Consider the following 26,433-nt stretch of genomic DNA (forward strand, 5'->3'; position numbering starts at 1 on the left):
AAGACCCGAGATGTCTTTAAGACAGGCGAGTTCCAGAAACTTTAAAGCTGAATGTAGTGGTTAAGGTAACAGTTGCTTATAGTCTTGTTACTTGGGAAAGTGAGTTAACACCTGGGTCTCATTTTCCTGATCTGTGAAATGGATAAGGACCCACAGGGGGGATCACATTCTGCTAGCAGAAGGTCCCCAGCTGGACATACACAGCTTTCACAGGATATGAACATATTCAGAGAAGCTTACGCCATGATTGTTGCAGCAACAAGACAGAAACAAAGCCCTCCACAAGCACAACAATGATGGAACACCTCCTTCTTCTGACATGAGTGGTGCTGCCCCTTGACCAAGGATAACTCCAGCCTTGCTCTAATCCTCCTGCCTCCTGGATGAAAACTAAGACACTGGAACTCCGATTGTCTGCTTCCTGAATGCATCCAATTCCAAACTGCCAACCCCCCAACTTCCCTAATCCCTCTTTAAAATCAACCAGCAAGTGCCCAAATTCTATTAATTTGCTGCTAATTCCTTTTCTATTGAGTTTCCTCATAGCAGCAAGGTCAGTAAACACTTCAGGTGTCTTTTTACGTGGGTTCTAACATACTCATCAAAAGACATACTATAATATTCATATTGGCCTTATCAGGCATAGACAAAATACCCAACTACTCAGCAATAAATGAATACCTCAATTATGATACATCTGTGTAATGGTACATTACATAACAGTGAGAAACTAACTTCGCTCAACAACATGGACGAATCTTGTAAGATGGAGCAAAAGAAGCCAGATTCTCAAGAAAATATACTGTGATCCACTCTGATTAAGTTTGAAAACAGGTGAATAATCAATGGTGTTAGCCATCAGTTAGGAATCACCCTTGTTGGGGGGATGGGAGGAGGCACAAGGGGGCTGCTGCAGGTGGGTAACCTGTCATCCTTTCTCTGGGTGCTAGTTATGTGGATATGTTGATATGATGAAAATTCAAAAATCAGTGTTTATGCTTTGTGCACTTCTCTGTGTATATGTTAATATTAATTAGAAGGTTGTTTTCTTTTTTAATGGGCAACTGTGTTAAAGGGACATGGAGCCTGAAAAAGCTCCCAATTAACAAAGCTGAAAGAATTTGAGCAACAAAATCATGTAATATTGGGTTATAACCACAATATAAAATAAATGTCCATGTAAAGAGGAAGTGGTTTATATAAGCAATGGAATACTATCCAGCCGTAAAGAAGAATGAAATAACGCCATTTACAGCAACTCGAATGGCTAGTCACTTCTGTGGTCTTTCTCCCTAAAACCTATTACCCTAGTCTCACCGTGAAAAAACACTGCTGCTGCTGCCGCTAAGTCTCTTCAGTCGTGTCCAACTCTATGCGACCCCATAGACGGCAACCCACCAGGCTCCGCCGTCCTGAGATTCTCCAGGCAAGAACACTGCAGTGGGTCGCCATTTCCTTCTCCAGTGCATGAAAGTGAAAAGGGAAAGTGAAGTCGCTCAGTCGTGTCCGACTCTTCGCTACCAGGCTCCTCCGTCCATGGGATTTTCCAGGCAAGAGTACTAGAGTGGGTTGCCATTACCTGTATAAACCCAAATCCAGGTCCATTCTTCAAAAGTCCTGACCAGCACTCTTCAAAGCTGTCAAAATCATCAAGAACAAGGAAAATCTGAGAAGTGATCGCAGTCAAGAATAGCCTGAGGGAACTCCCTAGAGGTCCAGTGATTCGGAATCGGATGGCCGCCTAGGTTATATACCTAGAGAGGGAAACAGATCGCGGGGCAAGCCGCGGGGCACAGTCAAAAAAAATGCCTAAGGATACATGAATAAATTTAATGTGGCATCTTGGACAAGATCCTGGAACAGAAAAGGGACACTAGCTGAAAAAAATTTTTTTTTAATTTTTTAAACTCTGAATTTAGTTAATAATAATATACCAACCGAGGTGGTTTCTTATATGTGACAGACGTACCTCAGTAGGGTACGTCTTGAGTAATTATTCAAGATGCTCACAACAAGGGAAATTAGGTGAGGAGTACGCAAGAGCTCCAAGTATCATCTGCAATTTTTCTGTAAATCTATAACTTCTAAAGTAAAATGTTTTATTTTGCTTTCAAACACGGACCCGCAACTGGGCTTTCTCGCAAAGCTGTGAGAAATTATTACAGGTGTACAAGCCAAGAACAAGCTCAATGCTTAACACATAGATATGAGGTGTAGTTGTGGTTTCATGTGAAATAAGGGACAAGAACTCGAATACTCATCAATTCTTACCAACTGTTCAGTGTAAGCACAAGGGACCCTGTTCAGCCCATCCCGGCCAGCACACGCGCAGATGCGCGAGCGAGGGAGCGCACGCCGGCCGGCGCGCTCACGCCGCGGGGGCGGGCACCGAGGACGCTGGCGTAGGGCGGGGCCAGGCGCAGTTCCCACGCTGGCCTCGGCGCCCGGAAGTAATGTGTCAGGGGACTCCGCGGGGCGGAAGCCGCGCGTAAGTGAAGGCAGTGGCGCCGCCCGGGCAGGGGACGCTGCTGTTGCTGTTGCTAGACGACGCGAACTAGCCTTCGTCACTTCCTTAGCCCGCCGTCTGCCCACTCCCCAGGCCGGAACCCAGGGGCCCGGAGCCGGGGTGGGCGCAGGCTCGTCCTCCGACGTCCAGGACAGCAGCCAGCTGGGCAGCTGGAGTGGAGGCCACGCCACCTGCAGGGAAGCATCCGAGCCGAGGCGATAAGATGGCTGCAGACAAGCCTGCAGGTGAGGCGCCCGCGCGCTAGAGCGGGCAGACCCTGCGCTGCTCCGCGGGGCCCCAGGTGGGGACTTCGGGGCTGCTCTCTTTGGGGCGTGCATTTCTCTCCCTTAGACCCTCCCTCGGCCGCCGCTAATGTGAGTCTTTGGGCCCCAGGTCCAGTAGTTTCTTAGCAAGTGTAACATGATGCCGCTTCTGTTCGCCTTTGCTTTGCTCTTCGGAATTTCTTTGGTTTAAAAAGCATGAGTCTAGATGGCCGTTTCACAGACTTTTCGACTTCCCACTGGGGAAGGCAGAGCAAGGAAAGTTCACCCCGGAGACGCAGTGCCGTGATGCCCGTGGCTTCGGCCACACCAGCCTGCCTATGGTCAGCGACGTCCTGTGTAATTAGCTTTGTCGAAATCACTTATTGAAATAGACATAACGTTATCGTGTCTCACTTCTGTCTGTGTTCTCTAGTGCCTTGGTATTTAGAACTTTTTCCCCTCTACTTCATCAAGATTAACTAATCTCGACGGTTTTCTTTATGGATTACTATTCCATTCCTAGAATCTTCTCCATTTGAGAAATATAAAATTCTTTCCTGCCTATCTCTGGGACGGTCTTGATACCTGTTTCCTGTAAGATAATAATGTTCTCTGTGGCATCCATCCACGTTTTGTTGGAAGGCGCTTAAATTACAGGTTTTAGAAGTGGTCAAAACAGACTTTTTACAATAAAATTTATATATTTTTTAAGAAGGAAAAGAAAATCTTAATGTGCTCCAGGATTTTTTAATTAGATCCTGATCTCAATAATTGACAAATTAGATTTGAAATTAGACGGTAAAGCATCTGCCTGCAATGCGGGAGACGCGGGTTCGACCCCTGGGTCGGGAAGATCCTCTGGCGAAGGAAATGGCAACCCACACCAGTATTCTTGCCTGGAAAATTCCGTAGACTGAGGAGACTGGTGGGCTACAGTCCATGGGGTCGCAAAGAGTCGGACACGACTGAGCGATTTCACTTTCACTTTCGACTTCACTTTCAATCCTCATATATGCGTGTATGCTCAGTTGCTGACTCTTCAACCCCGTGGACTGTAGCCCGTCAGGCTCCTCTGTCTGTGAAATTTTCCAGGCAAGAATGGTGGAGGGCGTTGCCATTTCTTACTTCAGGGAACCGTGCCAATCCTAATACAGGTACAGATAATTAAAATCATTAGAGCATCTCTCCAGTCATCTAAGAAAAACAGGAGAAAAGATCTAGAAAGTGGGGCTAAGCATTTAGAGCCTGCTAGAGAATTTTAGGTAGGCTGGTCAGGAAAGGCCTTTCGTGAGGTAATAGTTGAGCCCAATGAAATGGAGTGAGCCTTACGGAATGGGGAGGGGTGGGTTGAGAGAAAGTTCCACACAGGGAATAAGCTTGGCCTGTCCAAGTCTGAACCAAGGGGACCAGCATGTTGTTGTTGTTCAGTTGCTAAGTCATATCCTACTCTTTGTGATTCCATGGACGGTAGCCTGCCAGGCTCCTCTTGTCCTCCACTCTCTCCCAGAGTTTGCTAAAATTCTTGTCCATTGACTCCGTAATGCTGTCTAACCGTTTCATCCTCTGCTGCCCCCTTCTCCTCTTGCCTTCAATCCTTCCCAGCATCAGAGTGAGTTCAGTCTTCACATCAGGTGTCCAAAGTATTGGAGTTTCAGCAACAGTTCGCCAATGAATATTCAGGCTTGATTTGCTTTAGGATTGACTGGTTTGAATTCTTTGCAGTCCAGGGGGCTCTCAAGAGCCTTCTCCAGCACCACAGTTTGAAATCATGAATTCTTAAGCGCTCAGCCTTCTTTATGGTCCACCTCTCACATCCCTACTAGAAAAACCATGACTACTAGAAAAACCGTAGCTTTGACTATACATACCAGTCTATCGCTGCTTCCACTTTTTCCCCTTCTATTTGCCATGACGTGATGGGACCAGATGCCATGATCTTAGTTTCTTGAATGTTGAATTTCAAGCCAGCTTTTTCATTCTCCTCTTTCACCCTCATCAGGAGGCTCTTTTGTTCCTCTTTGCTTTCTGCTATTAGAGTGGTATCATCTGCATATCTGAGGTTGTTGATAACTTCCAGCAGTCTTGATTCCAGCTTGTTACTTCATGCAGCCTGGCATTTCACACGATGAACTTTGCATAGAAGTTAAATAACCAGCGGGACAATATACAGCCTTGTACTCCTTTCCTAATTTTGCATGTCAGTTGTTCTACATCCAGTTCCAAGTGTTGCTTTTTGAGCCACATACAGGTTTCTCAGGAGACAGTTAAGGTGGTCTGGTAATCCCATCTCTTTAAGAATTTCCCACAATTTGTTGTGATCCACACAGTCAAAGGCTTTACCGAAGCAGAAGTTTTTCTGGAACTCATTTGCTTCTTCCATGTTCCAAAGAACGTTGACAGTGCCATCTCTGGTTTCTCTGCCCCTTCAAAACCCAGCTTGTACATCTGGCAGTTCTCAGTTCAGGCGCTGTTGAAGCCTAGCTTGAAGGATTTTGAGTACTACCTTGCTAACATGTGAAATGAGTGCAATTGTACAGTAGTTGGAACATTCTTTGGCATTGCCTTTCTTTGGGATTGGAATGAAAACTGACCTTTTCCAGTCCTGTGGCCACTACTGAGTTTTCCAAATTTGATGACATATTGACTATAGCATGTTAACAGCATCATCTTTCAGGATTTGAAATAGGTCTACTGGAATTCCTTCACCTGCACTAGCTTTGTTCGTAGTGATGCTTCCTTCCTAAGGCCCACTTGACTTCACATTCCAGGATGTCTGGCTCTAGGTGAGTGATCACACCATTGTGATTATCTTAGTCATTATGACCTTTTTTGTACAGTTCTGTGTATTCTTGCCACCTCTTAATCTCTTCTGCTTCTGTTAGGTCCATACCATTTCTGTCCTTTATTGTGTCCATCCTTGCATGAAATGTTCCCTTGGTATCTCTAATTTTCTTGAAGAGATCTCTAGTCCTTCCCATTCTATTGTTTTCCTCTATTTCTTTGCATTGGTCACTTAAGAAGGCCTTCTTGTCCCTCCTTGCTATTCTCTGGAACTCTGCATTCAGTTGGGTATATCTTTTCCTTTGTCCCTTGCCTTTCATTTCTCTTCTTTTCTCAGCTATTTGGAAAGCCTCCTCAGATAGCCACTTTGCCTCATTGCATTTGTTTTTCTTTGGGATGGTTTTGTTCACTGCCTACTGTACAGTGTTAGAAACCTCTGTCCATAATTCTTCAGGCACTCCATATCGAACCCCTTGAATCTGTTCATTACCTCCTCTGTATAAGGGATTTGATTTAGGTCATACGTGAAAGGCCCAGTAGTTTTATCTACTCTCTTCAGTTTAAGCCTGAATTTTGCAATAAGGAGCTCATGATCTGAACCACATTCAGCCCCAAGTCTTGTTTTTGCTGACTGTATACAGAGTCTGCATCTTTGGCTGCAAAGAACATAATCAGTCTAATTTTGGTATTGATCATCTGGTGATGTCCATGTGTAGAGTCTTCTCTTGGGTTGTGGGAAAAGGGCATTGGATATGACCAGCATGTTCTCTTGGCAAAGCTCTGTTAGCCTTTGCCCTCCTTCATTTTTACTCTGTGGCCAAACTTGCCTGTTACTCTGGGTTTGTCTTGACTTGCTACTTTTGCATGCCAATCCCCTATGATGACAAGGACGTCTTTTTTTTTTTTTTGGTGTTCATTCTAGAAGCTCCTCCATCCTTGGAATTCTCTTGGCAAGAATACTGGAGTGGGTAGCCCTTCCCTTCTTCAGGGGATCTTCCTGACCCAGGAATCAGTCCCCGGTCTCCTGTGTGCAAGCAGATTCTTTACCATCTGAGCCACGAGGGAAGCCCATAGGTCTTCATAGAACTGGTCAGCTTCAGCTTCTTCAACATCAATGGGGAATAGACTTGAATTACTATGATGTTGAATGGTTTGCCTTGGAAACGAACCGAGATTATGTCATGGTTTTTGAGACTGCATCCAAGTAATACATTTTGGACTCTTTTGTTGACCGTGAGGGCTACTCAGTTTCTTCTAAGGGATTCTTGCCCACAGTGGTAGATCGTCATCTGAATTAAATTCGCCCATTCCCATCCATTTTAGTTCACTTATTCCTAAGATGTTGATGTTCACTCTTGGCATCTCCTGCTTGACCACATCCAATTCATCTCGATTAATGGACCTAACATTCCAGGTTCCTATGCAGTATTGTTCTCTGCAGCATCAGACTCTACAACCGCACACATCCATAGCTGAGTGTTCCTCCCATGTTGGCCCAGCCACTTCATTCTTTCTGGAGCTGTTGGTAATTGCCCTCTGCTCTTCCCGAGTAGCATATAAGACACTTCCAACCTGGGGGGCTCATTTTCCAGTGTCATATCTTTTTGCCTTTCTTACAGGTACTCATGTCCATGGGGTCTCCAGGCAAGAATACTGGAGTGGGTTGCCAGTTCCTCCTCCAGTGGACCACATTTTGTCAGAACTCTTCGCTGTGGCCCGCCATCTTTGGTGGCCCTGCGTGGCATGGCTCGTAGCTTCACCGAGTTGCAAAGCCCCTTCACCACAATAAGGCTGCTATGCAGGAAGGGAAAGGTGGCCAGCGTATTCCCTCTCGGTGTAGCACGTTGTCTCTCCCCCCGCTGTACCACTCCTCCTGTCTGTACCAGTGCCCTTGCCTGGAATGACCTTTTTAGCTCTGAAGTCTATCTAGGTTTCAAGTCTTGCCTCCGTCACTCTTCTACTTCATCATTCTTCGGTTTGCCAGAATTGAGCGCCGAGCCCTGCCTTTGATGTTGAAGGAATGGCTGTGGCGCAGTGCCTGCTTCTGACGACCTGCTCCTCAGTCTTAGAGACATCCCTGTAATGGTGACCCTCCCACTTGGGAAGAGCTCTATAATACGTGTCACAGAGAAACAGGCTTTAGGGTGATTGTTGCTTTGGTTGGCTTAAGCTTATAGCCCACACTGTAGGAAGCTTCCTGCCTGGACAACAGCTTGACTTTGTATTAAGTAAGGATAGAGTTAAATATAACAAAACTGGAAGCCCCAAGTCTGAAACCAGCCAATGTTGTGGATTAATTTATTCAGTAAATATTCACCGGTTTAGCCTACCCTGCCAGGCACTGCAAAGTCTCTGTCCTCGTGGAGCTTGTAATATACCTGAAAGGCAGATAAATATGTAAACAAAGTAAGAAATAATTAGGATTTCAAGCTGTGATAAATTGTGAAGAGGGACTCTCCTAGGGATTCAGTGGTTAAGAGTCCACGCTTCCTCTACAGGGAGCGTGGGTTCCATCCCTGGCCAGGGAGCTAAGATCTCACATGATCCATGGTGTGGCGCCCCGCCCCCCCCCCTCAAAAAAAAATGTGAAGAGAAAATAAGAGGATAAAGGATAACTGAGAGCAGGGATCCTACTTTGTGTGGATTGATGAGAGGAGGAAGGGCTCTCTTAGAGACGACATTTGAACAAAGACCCTGACGATAAAGAGCCAGCGGGCCAAAAGGGGGCAGAGGGATACATGTGGGAGGAGTATCCACTGTGCAGACCCCTTGGACAGCAGGAAGACCCCTGGCGCCTAAGCACTGTGAGGACAGGCACGTTTGTCTGTTTAGTCGTGTGCTACCTTCAGCTCCTAGACCGATAGCTGGTGTATCAAAGCACTCAGCATGTTCATAGCCTGGTAAGCAGAGGAAGCGTGGCAAGAGGCGAAGTTAGAATTGTGGCAGAGGTCAGCTTCTTCCAGCCTTATACAGGCCGTGGAAGAAGGTGGAATTTCTAACTAAAGAGGAGCCTTAGAGAGTTCGGCAGGGGCATCCACGATCTTCTAGTGGCAGCGTGTGAGATCTAGTTCTGACCAGGAAGAGAACCCGGGTACCCTGCCTTGAGAGCTCGAAGTCTTAGCCACTAGTCCATGAGTTCATGTTTTAAATGAGCCAGTAAGTGATGAAGAGTTAGGAGCCTGGGGCGTGAAATCAGACAGCCTAGGTTCATCCCGCTTGTGCTACTTGTTATTTGTGTGACCTTGGGCAGATTTTAAGGAACCATTTTTTTAAGCCTCAGTTTTCCTGTGTGGAGAAAGAGAATGATTATATCTCCCTCACAGTTTTGGAAAGGGGTTAAATGGGCTCAACGTAGGCCCTGGTGTTTAAAAATGCTGAGTAGTATTACTTTAGGGTAGGGGTTGATGGGGAAGAGGGGCAGGTGTGAGGGTCTTTAAAGGAGTGAAATTGGCAGAACCTGTGGATGACTGGGAATGGTTGGTGAGCATGAAGCCTCGCTCCTTGAGAAAGGTTCTAAATTGAGCCTGTTCCCTCATTTGTAAAATGGGGATCCTAATAGTCTTAATTTATTCCTAATAGCTTCCTGATTTATTTACCTCACCTGGTTATAGCTTGTGAAGGTCAGCTAAGGTGAGGTGTGTGTTTGCTGATTACGTGAAAAAGGGAAAGACAACCAGATGAGTAATAGGAAGTCAGGAGAAGAGTATTTAAAGATGGCTTTGAAATCTTGAGCCAGGATGACTGTAAAAATGGCAAGAAGACATGAATGGACCTGGTGACCATCGTACAGAGTGAAGTCGGTCAGAAGGAAAAAAACAAATATCATGTATTAACGCATACATGTGCAGTCTGAAAAAATTGGTATAGATGATCTCATTTGCAAAGTAGAAATAGACACACAGACATAGAGAACCAATACATGGACACCAAGGGGAAAGGAGGAATGTGGGATGAAGTGGGAGACTGGGATTGGCATGTATCACCACTGATACTATGTATAAAGTAGAGAGCTCATGAGAACCTGGTGTGCAGCGCAGGAAACTCCACTCGCTGCTCTCTGGTGACCTACGTGGGAAGGCAATCCCAAGACGAGGGGATGTAAGAACACGTGTAACTGGCTCACTTTACTAACACAACGCTGTAAAGCCGCTGTACTCCAATAAAAGGTGTTTTTTTTTTAATGGTAGGAAGAACAAAATGAGAGAACTTTAAGCCAAGGCTACTTTTATTTTATTTAAAACACCCCCAACATTTTGATTGTTATTCAGTATATAAGGTAAAAAAATATGAAGTCCTCTATCACTTCTGCCCAATCGTACTCTCCAGGTAACTGAGTTTGTGTATTCTTCCAGACTATCCAAGCTCACATCAAATATATATTCACACACACACACACACGTCCGACTCTTTGCGACCCCATGGACTGTAGCCCTCCAGGCTTCTCTGTCCGTGGGATTCTCCGGGCAAAAATACTGGGGTGGATTGTCATCGCTTCTCCAGGGGATCTTCCCCACCCAGGGGTTGAACCTCAGTCTCCCACATTGCAGGCAGATTCTTTACCACCTGAGCCACCAGGGAAGACCATGTATGTGTGTATATGTATGCCAAAGAAGAAATAAACTGTGCAATACTGTCTTGCCATTTGCTTTTTATAGGGTCCAATAAGGATCTGTGTTTTTTTTAAACCTTTTTATTTTTTACTTAAAGTGTAGTTAATGGAGTCTGTACATAAATTATCTTTAAGTGACCTACATAGGCTATTTTAAGTGTTTTTAACATTAAAGAATTTAGTCTTATAATTCCAATTTAAAATGTATAATTGAGTAAATAATTGACTTAGAGTTGTGATTGTAAATTGAAGCCTTTCTATATTATTGCATGCACACAATTAAAGAGTCACTGTTTTCATAAGCTTAATTTTTTAGATTTATAAGCTATTTGAGTTCTTAGGAAATTTTGTATTTTTAAGTCGAAGGTTGTTGCTAAAATGGGTTATATTAAATTATTTAAAGTTGTTAAAATTTTATGTTTGAAAGTGTAAGTGAAATCAAACATTCATCACAGCCCTTCGAAATGAAAACTGCAAATAGAGTAAGATGTCTAAGTTGAATGTAAAAGTTTGAGGAAAAATCTCAGCTTTCTGAACTCATAAATTAATAAGTATTAATATCTGAAAACTATAGTAAATCTATGCCCCCAATACTCTGAGGTATGAAAATAAAAATGCTTATCCATGCTGGCAGTGTTCTGCTTTGCCTGTCTTCCCCAGAGTGTGCTTATATTCCTGGTGCTTGCTGTTCTGTTCTTTATCTCTTCTGTGTTCAATACTATAGCCTTGCTGGTCACATGGTTCTCCTCTGAGCTGTGGAGAAATCAGCCAAGGACGTTGATAAGACATATATGCTTGGTCCAGTGATAGAAAGCCACATGTGAGGTTTGTGAACCTTAGCTGGATGGTGGCTTTGGTAAACCTGAATTATTTTTCTTTGAAATGGCATCCTTCTTATTTAAAATTTTCCTTCACAAAGGCGTCAACATTGTTTTGCAAGGATAGCTGCTGACTTCGTTAGGCCTTCATTTCTTTTGTCTTGGGGGAAAATTTTCTTTCCTTGAACCTCATTGGAGCTCTCTTTGGAAAAGTGTCACTTTGTATGGAAGATCCTCCTCCAATCAGATTTGAATTGTTAACATTCTGTACTGGAATCTGTCTGGGCTTTCAGTTAACTGACGTTTTTCAGTTTGGGGAAAGTGGTGTGTTTCTTTTCTACTTAATTTAAACCTAATTGTTTGGTTAGAAATGAAGCCTGTTGGCTTAAAAAATGTCAAGGTTTGTGTGCCAAAGAGCTCTGTGCGGCTCGATGGTCAGCCCTGTTCATTAGGCCAGAGTAGAAGGAAGGTCAAGCTTATGGATGAACGGTCATATACTCTTTCAATTGGCAACGGAGACTATTTTTGGACAAATAAAGACACATTGTGGAATTATGTGCAGACTCTTTCTGGTAAGAAGTCAGTTACCTCCAAAATGAATGTTTTAGAGACTGTTCCTTGGAGAAAACTTGAAAAGTGCATAAAGATAAGGAAAATAAAAATAATAATCTCATTGAAGTAGGATTTTTTTCCCCTTAAGTTTTATCTTGAAGTAAAAGAATGTAGGTAGAATAGTGGCTGGTTAACATGTAAGAGGCTGTTTCTGAGCTCAGTTCTCTAAAATGTCTGTTTCAGAATCTCTTGTCAGCCTTAGAGTCTAGCTTATCAAAGTGCTTCTATCCTTATTTAGAGGATTTTAGGAGATTCACTTCCCCTTTTCACTTTCACGCATTGGAGAAGGCAATGGCAACCCACTCCAGGGTTCTTGCCTGGAGAAGCCCAGGGACGGGGGAGCCTGGTGGACTTGTGGGCTACAGTCCATGGGGTCGCAGAGTTGGACACGACTGAAGTGACTAAACCACCGTCGCCACCACTGTTTCTGGAGGATAATGATAGCAGTGGCCGCATGAACCAGTCTGCTTCTGGTGGGAAGCAGAAGCTTAACTCTTCAGTGCCTTGGTGAATTGTCTTGTGTTTCCCTCTGCCCTGTATTCATAAATCATAATTTATAAATGACATTTGGACCCAGAAGCCCTGTTAAAGAATGCCATCTAATGTAGAGAGGCTGTATTTTGAGAAGAAGCTGTGGAGATAATTTGATGGCAAACTAAGAATTTGGGGTGTTTGGTTTCAATTTAGTGCACTTCTGTATGAGGGGAGATACATCAGGTTTCCTTTAAGAATTTTTAAGTATTAATATCTATGTTCATTGTTAATATGTTGACTATACTTAGAGTTGAGGTTCCATCTCAATCTAAACTCATACTTTGCTTTTTGGGTATCCTGAAATCCTGTGTCCTTATTTTTACACATTTTAAAGAAATTGGTCTTTACTGTAATTGTGCGCTTGAAAGTTTTGCCAGGCAGGTGTATTGTGTAAGCAGTTGACTTAACAGAAACTCATTGTTGCTAGCTTTTTAAAGAAAAAGCTGTTTGACAGAGTCTTCTTAAACCAGTGAGCTCTCTTCATCAAACTATTCGTTTTTCCTCCCCGTTAGGACTCAGTTCTTATCTATCTGTATGCTAAGTGGAAATGAAATACTAATTTATGTAACTTTAATTATCAGAAGTAACACTTCTTATAAACCCAAATACCAGAATACCTTTTTTTTTTTTGGTAGCAGATCTAAGTCTTAGATAAGTTTACAAGTTGTATTTTGTTTTAAAGTATGTGGTGATTCTCAAGAGTATTCAGTCTAATAATAGGGGTTTCACAGTGATCTAAGGAGGTGCTCACACTAAATCTAATTTCATTGTTTGTTTGTATATGTAAAGTGCAGAAATACGTATTTTGTTTAAAAACAAAAGCCACAGTGGAGTCCTTAGTTGTTCTGTGATAGGTCAAGTGGGAAGGAAGCTAGTATTTAGTTACATCTCTAAGCAAAGAGGCAGGTGGCCAAGGGGAGACTAGACTGGAAATGTGACTAATTCTAAGACATGTGCTTTCATTGTACTGTGATGATAGGGACACTGGGAGTCTTTACTGACTGCTGTCACGTGCCTGGCCAGGGAGTGCTTCCACACGCTCATCTCACACACCAGCAAAGTCATGCTCAAAATTCTCCAAGCTGGGCTTCAACAGTATGTGAACCAAGAACTTCCACATGTTCAAGCTGGATTTAGAAAAGCCAAAGGAACCAGAGATCAAATTGCCAACATCCATTGGATCATTGAAAAAGCAAAAGAATTCCAGAAAAACATCTACTTTTGCTTCGTTGACTACGCCAAAACCTTTGACTGTGTGGATCACAACAAACTGTGGAAAATTCTTAAAGAGATGGGAATACCAGACCACCTGACCTGGCTCCTGAGATCTGTATACAGGTCAAGAAGCAACAGTTAGAGCTGGTCATGGAACAAGAGACTTGTTCCAGGTAGGAAAAGGAGTACGTCAAGGCTGTATATTGTCACCTTGCTTATTTAACTTTTATGCAGAGTACATCATGCATAATGCTGGATTGGGTGAAGCACAAGCTGGAATCAAGATTGCTGGGAGAAATATCAATAACCTCAGATATGCAGATGACACCACCCTATGGCAGAAAGTGAAGAGGAACTAAAAAGCCTCTTGATGAAAGTGAAAGAGGAGAACAAAAAAGCTCACAAAGATCATGGCATCCAGTCCCATCACTTCATGGCAAATAGATGGGGAAACAGTGGAAACAGTGAGAGACTTTATTTTCTTGGGCTCCAAAATCACTGCAGATGTTGACTGCAGCCATGAAATTAAAAGACGCTTGCTCCTTGGAGGAAAAACTATGACTGACCTAGATATCATATTACAAAGCAGATACATTACATTACTGACACAGGTCTGTATAGTCAAAGCTATGATTTTTCCAGTGGTCATGTATGGATATGAGAGAGTTAGACTATAAAGAAAGTGGAGCGCTGAAGAATTGATGCTTTTGAACTGTGGTGTTGGAGAAGACTCTTGAGAGTACCTTGGACTGCAAGGAGATCAAACCAGTCAATCCTAAGGGAAATCAGTCCTGAATATTTGTTGGAAAGACTGATGCTGAGAATGAAGCTCCAATACTTTTTGGCCACCTGATGTGAAGAACTGACTCATTAGAAAAGACCCTGATGCTGGAAAAGATTGAAGGCAGGAGCAGAAGGGGACAACAGAGGATGAGATGGTTGGATGGCATCACCAACTTGATGGACATAAATTTGAGCAAACTCTAGGAGTTGGTGATGGACAGGGAAGCCTAGTGTGCTGCAGTCCATGGGGTTGCGAAGAGTCTGACATGACCGAGCAGCTGAACTGAGGGCTTCCTAAAAGCAGCTCTTTTTGACACTGGGTTCTTTGACATGCTCCTGGAAAACAGTTTTCTAGGTCATTATCAAAAAATACCAGGACTTCCCATGTAGTCCAGTGGTTAAGACTCCACACTTCTGCTGCAGGGGGCACAGGTTTGATCCATGGTCAGGGACATAAGACCCCACATGCTGAGCGGTACAGCCCCACCAAAAAATGCCCATGCCATAAGGGTACCTATGGTTTAATGAATTCTCACAAATCCAGAAGCAACCCGCCTCCCCCCCCAGCCCCACCACAGTCTCTATCTGATAGATCTTGCAGTCACTAGACCCCTTGTCTTCTAAACCTTACATTAGTTTTAGACAGACACTTATTTATTTAATATTTGTTTATTTGGCTACACTGGGCCTTAGTTGCAGCATGAGAACTCTTAGTTTGCAGCTTGTGGAATCTAGTTCCTCCACCAGACATCAAGTTCCTCCACCAGGCCCGAAACCCAGCCTCCTAGATTGGGAGTATGAAGCCTTAAGCCACTGGAACACCGAAAGTCCCTAGGCAGGCATTTAAAAATAAAACTTAAAAAAAAAAGTGATCAGTGATCATTATAAAAATTTAGACAGTTGTCAAATGCAAGTTTGTGTTCCTGAGGCACAGTGAGGCCAAACCAAGATGTCAGAGTTTGGAGCAGAAAAAGGTTTATTGCAGGGCCAAGAAAGCAGAATGGGTAGCTAGTACTAAAAAAACCCAAACTCCCCCAACTATTTGCACCAAAAAGTTTTTGTAGGCAAAACCTGGGTTGAGAGTTGCAGGGTTTGTGGCTTTCCTCTGATACGCTGGTGGTGAGGTAACCAGAATCTTGTGCTTAGCCTGAAGTAGGGGCCTGAGTTCCTGCAAAAGAACTCAGAAATACATATATTCCTTGAGCAGGAACCAGGACCCTGCCCTGCTGTTTCTCGACTGCTCCATCTTCCCTGTTTACTGTTTGAATCTGCTCTTTGAACTTAAGGAAGATCTAGGAGTCTGAAGCTTTTTCCTACAAGCAAGAGATGAGACAGGACAGGAAATGGGTGGGGAGATGAGGAGGAGGGGTCAGAAAGTTTTGCATCCAGGAAGGCACCATAGACAGAGCCCTCCTGGGTCTCACAGTTAAGAGCAATAGGAAGGAAAGTAAAATCTCTCTTCTGTCCCACTCCCTGAAGGTAATGACTACAAACTGGATTTTTATCCTGCCAAATGTTATTCTATATATATTCAGAATATCTGTATTTTTATAAAACGTGGAGCTCTGTTGTATAAAACTGTTTGCAGTCTGCTTCTTTTATTTAAGATGTTGAGGATGTTTCTCCCTGTCAACACATTGCAGGGACTCAACTTTTAACAATTGTGTAGTGTACCATTGTATTTCCATACCACAGTTTACTTAGCACTTTTCTTAACTGAAGGATGTTTATTTCTAGACATTCACTATTATAAACAGCGCTGCAGTGAGCATCTTTATGTATTTGTAGAGTGAATACCTGGAAGTGGGGTTGTTTGGTTAACACGTTGTACATGGACAGGTATTGGTGATTACTTCCCAGGAGGTCTGACCAATTTACACTTGGACTCAACAGGTGTTGTCCTTAAGTAGTTTAAAACTTGCATTAGCTGAGATTTTTGCATTTATTGGGGATTTTTTTAAGATAAAAAACTAATTTTTAAAACAGTAAATTGTAGGGCAGAAATAATATATATGGAAACTTCTGTTAAGGAAGCTTTTTAAATGTATTAATCCTGCCTTTTTGATTTCTAAGCCTATGAAAGCCTTCATTGCTTGGTAATTACCTATGAATTCTCATCAGTGTCATTTTCTCATTGTTAAATGTTACTACCTTCTAACTAGATTATAAACTTCTTGAAGTCATCTCACATGTATTTATAAGTTCCTTGCGCCTCTAGCGCCTGGCATGGGTTCTTGAATATGTGACATTCGGGGTGTATTGCTGTGGTGGGAGGCAGAGCGGGTTCTCTTTTTTAAGACAGGAGTTTCTTGTTTCTCTTTGCTTCTTTCTGGCTGTGCGGGGTCTTCGTTGTTGCGTGCAGGCTTGGTCTGGTTGCAGCTCGTGGGCTCCAGCGCACTGACTCAGTAACTGTGGTGCGCGGGCTTCGTTGCCCCGTGACATGTGGACTCTTCCTGGACCAGAGATCGAACCCATGTGTCCCCTGCGTTGGTAGGCGGGGAGCTCCCAGATCTGATATTTTGAAGAGAGCACGATATTCTCAGCCTGAATGTCCTAATGGACAGAGCTGTAATCCTTATATAAAGATTTCCACAGCAAAGGGAGATATTTCTTAAGTTTTTGAAAGAATGCTTCATTCCTCACTTATAACATTAGTTAGCAAACTTCCCCGATGGTTCAGTGGTTAAGAATCTGCACTTCCAATGCAGGGGAAGGGTTTAATTCCGGGTCTGGGAACTAAGATCCCACATGCCGCATGACCAAAAAATACAAATAAATATAAAAAATATTAATTATTCATTGTAGTTGAGAAAGGTCTGACTTTGGCAACTCCAGGAAAAAGAAGACAGTTAAGAGGAAAACTCGGGACACATTCACTGGACAGCTGTTATTCTAAAGAACTCTCAAACTTGTGTATTTGCAGATCAGGGAGCAGAGAAGCATGAAGGGACAGGTCCGTCCTCTGGGATCACTGATGAAGAGAAGGAGTTGTCCGCCAGTGCTTTCCAAGCTTTCGCAGTAAGAAGTGGTTTCTCTTAACCTGTTCCGTTTTTAGAATCTGTCAGGCATGAATATTTTCACCGTGAATTTATGATCTTTGGTCTGTACTAATTTAAGAGCTTCAGAGAGTAGGTTTAGGTTTAAATTTCTTCAATTTTAGAGTTTAAATATTGTGAAAGGAATGGGAATAATCTGAGCCATTGCCAAGTTTTTGTGTTTCCAAAATCATATCACAATTTTTTAATTGATGGGACTATTACTTCATCTAGTGACTTTAGTATATTTAGGGTAATTATATCTTTGTAAAAGCTTTTAAATAAATTTGAATGTAAAGTTCTTAAAGTTGGTGTGTGATTTTGTTTGTGTATTTTTGTTTTAGGCTGGAAATTACGATGTCTGTCTGCAACATCTTGCCTCTCTACAAGATATAAACAAAGATGATTATAAAATAATTTTGAATACAGCAGTAGCTGAGTTTTTTAAAAGTAACCAGACAACAACAGATAGTTTGAGACAAACACTTAACCAGCTGAAGAATCAGGTAATACCATACACATGAATTTCATTATAAAATATTGTGGTGCTCTCTATGAAATGAAATTAGTTGAGTAGAATGAATGTGACTTTTTATTTGATATTAACAGCACAATTTCTAATGCGTCTACAACATTTGCATTAGTTTTATTTGTACACAATTCATTTTCTAGGAAATGAAGGTATTATGCTGTGTGATTTTACATTCTGTTGGGTTTCAAACTTGAATAGAAGAAGCTAATATACCAAGTCTGAATGAGCTTTGGAGTTTTGAGAAAGAATTAGAATAGAAATACATGAAAAATGTAGCTGCTGAGATTACAGTCTGACTTATAACGGAAAGATCTGATTTGAATAATAATGTCATTGTTTTAGCACTCGGGGTCAGGAAATGATTAACTTTGTAAACAGCAGATATAATTCATTTACGGTTTGGGACTTGCCTTGGTCATTGGTCTGGTCATAACACCACGAGGTTGGACCTTTGATACTGAAGAGGGCTGGTGACAGACCTTCAGTGCCGACCGCACAGTAAGACCTTAGGTAACTAAAACCTCTGTCGGACATCTCACTTATTCTTCCCAGTAGCCTGATGAAGTAGCTACTGCATTTTTTTTCTCATTTAATAGACTTGAATGCTAAGGTACAGATGACTTGTGTAAATTGTCCAAAGACACAAAGGTTTTACGTAATAAGAGCTACGTGAGCCCAGTTCTGTCTGGCCTTTGAGCCCCCATGCTAAATTCATGACAACCACCATACTGTAGTTTGTGTGCGTGCCCAGTCACTCAGTCGCGTCCCACTCTTTGAGACCCCATGGACTATAGCCCACCAGGCTCCTCTGTCCATAGGATTTTTCCAGGGAAGTATACAGGAACAGGTTGCCGTTTCCCCCTCTAGGGGATCTTCCTGACCCAGGGATCATCCAAGGATCCAACTACTAGAACTCTCATCCCTAGAGCCCGTGCTCGACGATGAGAAGCCCCCGCTCTGCGGCTGGGCAGTAAGCCCCGCTCTCTGCAGCTGGAGAAGGTCTGTGCACAAAGGTGAAGACCCAGCACAGCCAGGAATCTACAACAGAACCTATAGGTCCTATTGACAGTGCGGGAGATTTTAGATGAAAAATGCTGGCCTGTGTTCCGCTTATTCATTCAGATTCTTGCACCTTTTCTCTTTATTTTCTTACTGTTAGAACACAATCTCTTTTGACTGTTCTGTAGGTACACTCGGCTGTTGAAGAAATGGATGGGTTGGATGATGTTGAAAACAGCATGTTGTATTACAATCAAGCAGTCATCCTATATCACCTGCGGCAGTATACAGAGGCCATATCCGTTGGCGAAAAACTTTATCAGTTCATAGAACCTTTCGGTATGTCATCTGTCAAGAAATTAGCCTATCTCCTCATACTTGGAAAGGTCTGTGATACTTGTGTCTAGATAACCTAAATCAGAATCTTTTATGAGTGTTTAAAGAAAGAAAAAGCAGTGTCAGATTATCTTAATGGTTAGAAAAAATAAAAATTCTATCACTTTTAGATGAATCTAGTTTTTTTCTTTAACATCCTGCTGTTACCCCCACCCCAGTTTTTGAAGGTAACTGTTGGAAATGCTGTTTCTGATTGGAAAGATTCACTGATTTTTTTTTTTTCCTTCGCTCTTTAAACACTGTCTTCGTGTACCTGATACTTTCTTTCTTGACTGTTGTATTAAGGAAGGAGTGTTTCGGAAGTGAGGGGGACAGGGTAGTGTTTTATTTCATATATTGCCTAATTGAAATTCTTGTAGGTAATCGTAGAGCAGATCATATAGAATACAATTAGCCTTTTGTTAACTAGCTTACAGTTACCCGCCTCGAATAAGAATGCTAAGAAAAGTAAGGACCACCGTTCTGTGGTGACCTGAATGGGACAGAAATCCAAAAAATAGGGGTATATGTTTAAGTATAGCTGACTCACTTTGCTGAACAGCAGAAACTGACACAATGTTAGAAAGCAACTATACTCCGATAAAAATTAAAAATAAAGTAAGGACTTGATGAAAGTGAAAGAGGAGCGTGAAAAAGTTGGCTTAAAGCTCAACATTCAGAAAACGAAGATCATGGCATCTGGTCCCATCACTTCATGGGAAATAGATGGGGAAACAGTGGAAACAGTGTCAGACTTTATTTTTTAGGGGGCTCCAAAATCACGGCAGATGGTGAATGCAGCCGTGAAATTAAAAGACACTTAACTTCTTGGAAGGAAAGTTATGACCAACCTAGATAGCATATTCAAAAGCAGAGACATTACTTTGCCAACAAAGGTCCATCTAGTCAAGGCTATGGTTTTTCCAGTAGTGATGTATGGATGTGAGAGTTGGACTTCGAAGAAACCTGAGTGCCGAAGAATTGATGCTTTTGAACTGTGGTGTTGGAGAAGACTCTTGAGAGTCCCTTGGACTGCAAGGAGATCCAACCAGTCCATTCTGAAGGAGATCAGCCCTGGGATTTCTTTGGAAGGAATGATGCTAAAGCTGAAACTCCAGTACTTTGGCCACCTCATGCGAAGAGTTGACTCATTGGAAAAGACTCTGATGCTGGGAGGGATTGGGGGCAGGAGGAGAAGGGGACGACAGAGGATGAGATGGCTGGATGGCATCACGGACTTGATGGATGTGAGTCTGAGTGAACTCCGGGAGATGGTGATGGACAGGGAGGCCTGGCGTGCTGCGATTCTTGGGGTCGAAAGAGTCGGACACGACTGAGCGACTGAATTGAACTGAACTGAAGGGCATGGAAAGAAGAGGGCGTGAATAAAGCACCAGCAAAGCTGGACCTAAGAAACGTGTAGAGAGGGCTGTTGGCTTCCAGCCTGCAAGAAAGCAGATTTCAGGTGTCTTGTTCTCCACGGGGTCTTTCTTTCAAATTCAAAACACTGCTGTCTATGGGGCCTCACAGAGTCGGACACGACTGAAGCAACTCAGCAGCAGCAGCAGTGCTTAGTCTTGATGGATGAACCCCTAATTGCTGCTGTGGTCACTGCAGGACGGATGCTGCTTTGGGAAGATTCCAGGCCCCTGTGCTGACGGCTGGCTGGACAGCTCTCGCTGTGGCTCCAGGGAGGCCTTTTCCAGGCACTCTTCTGCCCCTCAGCCCTGAGGACACCGTGCCTGGCAGCCAAGGCAGGAGTGGTGAAAGATTGTGTGACGGGGGACCAGATCCTTTGCCCTGTAAAGCTGGGAGTCACAGTTCTATTTCTAGGATGGCATGGATGTGTTTTTTTCTCTAAAGCTGGTTTTTAGAATGTCTGAAACAGTTGTCATCTGTACTCTGTGCTGTGCTATGAGCACAAAATAGCAGAAGGGGATGACAAAGGATAAGGTGGTTGGATGGCACCACCAACTAAATGGACATGAGTTTGAGCAAACTCCAGCAGATAGTGAAGGACAGGAGAGCCTGGCACGCGGCAGTCCATGGGCTCGCAAAGAGTCAGACACAACTTAGCAGCTGAACAGCAAACACCAGCTCAGTATTCAGATGCATTTTCCTTCTTTGAAAATTTTTTTTACTTTATTACTTGCCTCTTCATACAATATAAGTTTATTGAACAGATGCTGTTTTGGAGTCAGAAGATAATAGTGAATACAATCAAGTCTTTGCTTTCATTAAGCTTATCTTCTAATGGCAGAGAGAGCAATACAGCAAATACGTATCGTGAGGTAGTTAAATCCTGGAAAGAAGGCTAAAATGGGGTAAGAGGATTGACTGGGGATGTCATTTTTAGATAAGGTAATTGAGGAAGGCCTGGAATAAGACAATATTTGCAAAGTGGCTCGAGTGAAGAGAGAGGTAAGCCCTGCAGTTGGGAAAGTGTCAGAGCCAGAGGTTGCAGTGTATGCAGAGGCCCTGCGGTGATGGTGGTTCCGGGGGGTGAGAAGAGGGGAGTGAGAAGACGGTGTCGCCGGGACAGGAGGAAGCGGGGCCCCGGGGGAGCAGCACAGATCCAGCACTGTGGCCTGGGTAAGGACTGGCGGGCTCTCAGCTGAGCTGGGTAGCCCTTCTAGACGTGCGACCTTGGCACGTCAACTGCATCGCTTAGTCTTCAGTGGATTCCACCGTGGCCGCTGTGTAAGCACAAGCCTGGAATCAGGAAGGCTTGTCAGGCCCCGGGTCGCGCCCCAGCCCCATCACTGGAAGCATGGCGTCCTCACCCCTGGACCACCAGGGGCTTCCGCTGAAATGGTCAGTTCTTGGTTATAGCAGCCTTCTTTTCTTTTTGGCACGTAGTAAATTTTTATTGGAGTGTAGCTAGCTGCTTTCCAGTGGTGTGTTAGTTTCTGCTGTACAGCCGAGTGAACCAGCTATACGTATATCCCCTCGTTTTGGGACTGCCTTCCCACGTAGGTCACCTCCGAGCACTGAGTGGAGTTTGCTGTGCTGCACACCAGCCTCTCACGGTCCTCTGTTTTGTGCACAGCAGTGTGTAGGTGTCAGTCCCGGCTCGCAGTTCGCTCCACCCTGCATTTTCCCCCTCGGTGTCCATATTTGTTCCATGTGCCTGTGTGTCTGTCTGGCAGCCTCCTCTTAGACCCTTTCCGTTTGTCTTCTCTTCCAAAAGGAAAGGAGAATGGTGTCACGTCGTGTACCAGGTCACCCCTCCTTGCTTCATTGGTGGTCTTCTTGGGATTTTTGCCGTTGGGTTTTCCGCTTGGCTGTTTCAGCTTCTGGTATACTCCATTTGGGTCTCTGATTCCCTTGCTTATTTCTCTATCTCAGTGCCTAGAAAGGAAGTCTGTTTTCCTAGAGTCGCAGACCTTTTTAGGATTAGAAGGAACAAGTCCTCCTTGTTCATCTAGTCCACCCCCTGCCGTCAGGCACGTGAGGTGTTCTCTCCACGTCTCAGGTCAACCAGCTGAGCTTGAACAGTTCCGTGATGTGCAGAGGCTGTGCATCTGTTAAGTAACCAGGCTCTGGAATTAGGGTTTCCTTCCACCTAACATAACACTCCTCATTAGAAGTGCTGATATTTGGTAGATACTTTGCCAAGGGAATTTCAGGCACTAGAATCCCTGATGCGTGAGGCCCTGGGGAGCCTAATAGGATGACATAGTTGATACTGCACTCGGCTTCCACACGTGGCTCTGGGGAGTGAACACTCCTTTAAGTAAAAGACTCACGCTTTGCTTTTCAGAGCTTTCTGTGCGGGGAATGGTCTGAGATATTATTTTGGAATGTGACTTTTCTTGTTTTTTCTTTTTTCCCCCCAGAAGAAAAATTTGCCCAAGCAGTGTGTTTTTTGCTCGTAGACCTGTATATATTAACCTACCAAGCTGAGAAAGCTTTACATCTTCTTGCTGTTCTAGAAAAAATGATTTCACAAGGAAACAATAACAAAAATGGAAAGAATGAGGTGAGTGTTCTGAGGTGATCAGACTAAACTGTATAGTATGTTTAGTATTTGTGGTTACTAAGTATTATTTTAATAGGTTTATTGAAAGATAATTCACATACACAGAATCTATCATTTTAAAGTGTACAGTTCAGTGGTTTTCAGTGTACTCACATAATTGTGCAACCATTACCACTACCTGAATTCCAGAACACTGCCATCACTCCAGAAAGAACCCCTGTACCTGTTAGCAGTCATTCCATTCTCCCCTCCCCTCCGCCTCTGGTACCCGCTGGTCTGCTTTCTTTCTTTCTCTTTTTTAGTGATAGCTTTGCTGTTACTGTTTTTTTTGCTGCGCTGGCTCCTAGTTGCTGTGTACAGCCTTTCTCTAGTTTCCATGCCTGGGCTTCTCATTGTGGTGGCTGCTCTTGTTGCAAAGCACAGGCTTTGGTATTTGTGGTGCATGGGTTTAGTTGCCCCACAGCATGTGGGATCTTCCCAGACTCTGGATCGAACTGGTTATCCCTTGCATTGCAAGGCAAGTTCTTAACCCCCCAGGAAGTCCCAAAGAAAGTTTTTTCTTTTTTTTTTTTTAATAAAAGATTTATTTATGTTATGTTTAGACTGTGGGGGTCTTCATTGCTGCGTGCTTTGTGTAGTTGTGGTGAGTTGGCTTTAGGAGTTGCAGCACGCAAGCTCAGTAGTTGGGGTGGGCAGGCTTAGTTGCTCCAAGGCATGTGGGATCTTCCCAGACCAGGGATCAGACTGGTGTCCCTTGCATTGCAATGGCAGATTAAGAGGGAATGACATGATCTGTTCTGTGTTTTAGGAAGATAATCAGTTTTGCCCAAGTAACACCATGCTTTTTAAACCTAGCCCGTCATTATACTCAACTGTGAGCTTCTTTAGAGTTTCCTGTCACCCACCCAAATGGGACCTGGGATTCAGAATTTTGAAAATGTTCTCTAGGTGATTCAGATTAGCTCACTTGTAAGTCAGTGATTTCAGTTATGGTCAGAAATATTCAATCTTGGTTAACTTTGTTTTACCACCCTACAGACTGGTAATAATACCAACAAAGATGGATCTAATCATAAAGCTGAAAGTGGAGCGCTAATAGAAGCTGCAAAGTCAAAGATACATCAGGTAGCGTAAAGTTTAAGAGGAGGTACACCTGACATATTTACTTGTAGTTATGAATAATGAAGGATGTGATCATTGGAAACAGTAATTAAAGGCATGTATGTTTATTGGTTTTGAAGTATTAAAGTTTAGGAACACATTTATCTAAGTATATTTTGCTTAAGATGATAATGCAATATTATTTCTTTTAATTCACTATAGAAAATTGAGAGAAATGGCCCGGGAACGTATTGGATGATAAAAATCAGTTTGTAGAATTTGAAAATGCATTGTTAGTTAGTCATATACCGTTAAGGATTGATAAGATTTTTCCTTGGAACTTAGATATAAATTTCATTCAACCATGTTTTAGTTTTTAAAAGAGTATTCCAAGAGAAAAAAAATTTTTTTAATGTATATTCCAAGAGTACAGTAAAAATAATCAAAAAAAGTTTTTTTTTAAACCCACTTTCACAAGTACCTGGTATAACTATGTTGTGAGTAGATTGGGTTTAATTTTCTTAATTAGAAGGTAAAACTTCTTCAGCATGTATAAATCCACCACGGTTCCAACATACTAGTGTTTTTCCTTTGACAGTATAAAGTAAGAGCGTATATCCAAATGAAGTCCCTAAAGGCATGCAAAAGGGAAATCAAGTCCGTCATGAATACAGCGGGGAATGTAAGTTTCTTGACTTTTCTGTTTGTTTCTTTTAATTAGTAGCGTTTATGTCCCAGATTTTCTTATTTGCACTGTAGGTATTTGTCAGCCTTAAGTAATTTACATTCATTGTAGTATATGTATACTGCCAGATAAAAACCTTTATGTTGAGTTGTGAGCTGCTGATCATGCTTTGTCTGTAATTTATTATAGTGTTTTTCTCACTTAAAACTGCAACAAGCATTTCCCCCTTAGTATACAGCTGTCCAAAATTCTGTGAGTGGTTTATCACAATTAACTTAACATTGACTGTTATTAGATACTGTAGTATTTTTTTTAGATTATACCCAAAACATTTATTAAAGGTAAATAATTTGGTTGTTGCCCAAACCTGCCCCTTCCACATAATCTTTGGCTCGACAGAGAGTACCTTCAGTTTGATTGGTGCTAGAGTATTTTGAGTTAAAAATACCCCTTCCTTTCCCTCCACTCCAACCCTGCACTGATAAGTACCCTTAAGACAGTGAAGAGACAGATACTTTTAGGAAAACTGTAAATTAAAAGTGTGAAGTCATAAAGAGATACAGTTTATAGTAGGAAAAGTTCAGGAAAGTTGACTCTAGAGATCTCAGGCAGGATCCAAACTAGCCACTGGCTCAGTTTCAAGGGATTTCAGACCTGAGGGGTAGACTTGAGGCTATTATCAAGTCTTTTCGGGGAGAAAAGACATGATTCCCTTTCTTAAAGGATGCCATCATCAAAGGGGAGAGATGACCAGGAAAATAAATCATTGTTAGTCATACCCACATCAGGGAAAACTTCAGGAGCAAGTTTCAGAAGCGAAAGATGGTCTGTGATCCAAAGCATGATTATTCTCTTGATGAAATAATCGCCGTTGAAAACAGGCATTCTGTTAGGGAATTTTTCCATCCATAAAATAACACCTTTTCCCCCTTACTCGGAAAAGCATTTAATCATTTGTACTTTGGGTTCTAATGAAGGTGTATTCGTGTCCTAAAAGATAAGGGAGATCCCCAGTCTGTAATAATCATTAAGATGAAGGACCTAGTTCTGTTAACTTGGCTCTCAGTTAATAGTATAATAGATGAAGACAGTCAGTGCTGTCTGCAAAGGATGCTTTGCAGACTATATTCTTGTTCATATACGTTGTATGTATTTTTTTAGGTAGCCATTTAATAATTCAGGTTGTAAAGGGCTGCCCGCCAGGTCTCATTGTTTTAGATTGTGAAAACAGTAGGAAAATCAGAGGCTAGTTTTCGTGACCTTGACTTAACGTGGTTTGGTTACGCTGTTAGCCATGTGCCAGTGCAGTGGTGTGATTGTGACCTCGCATTAGGCATCTGAGAACAAACTGTAAGAAACTTGTGTTCTCTTTACAGTCTGCACCTTCCCTGTTTCTTAAAAGCAATTTTGAGTACTTAAGAGGCAATTATCGAAAAGCTGTGAAACTGCTGAATAGTCAAACATTGCTGAGCATCCAGGATTCATGAAAACAGGTAAAAGAAAATTGTGAAGTGTTGGTGTTTTCTTCCTGATTCTTCTACGCCTTGTTGCTTTTTGTTGTACGCCTAGGCTGCTATTCAAGAGTGATTTTTTAAATTAAAAT

At 42.7% G+C, this 26,433-nt stretch overlaps 1 protein-coding gene across 1 annotated transcript in view; it reads left to right on the plus strand.

Annotated features, from left to right (window-relative positions):
- CNOT10 (CCR4-NOT transcription complex subunit 10) overlaps positions 2,445–26,433 on the plus strand; it is a 57,090-nt gene continuing 33,101 nt past the window's right edge. Inside the window, 9 exon segments of the mRNA XM_005695520.3 lie at positions 2,445–2,751; positions 17,045–17,139; positions 17,501–17,662; positions 18,876–19,026; positions 22,902–23,044; positions 24,083–24,169; positions 24,744–24,827; positions 26,207–26,282; positions 26,285–26,323. Coding sequence (XP_005695577.2) covers positions 2,730–2,751; positions 17,045–17,139; positions 17,501–17,662; positions 18,876–19,026; positions 22,902–23,044; positions 24,083–24,169; positions 24,744–24,827; positions 26,207–26,282; positions 26,285–26,323 — 859 coding nt within the window. The 5' untranslated portion in view covers positions 2,445–2,729.

Source organism: Capra hircus, chromosome 22, assembly GCF_001704415.2.
Source record: "Capra hircus breed San Clemente chromosome 22, ASM170441v1, whole genome shotgun sequence".
Lineage (NCBI taxonomy): Eukaryota > Metazoa > Chordata > Mammalia > Artiodactyla > Bovidae > Capra > Capra hircus.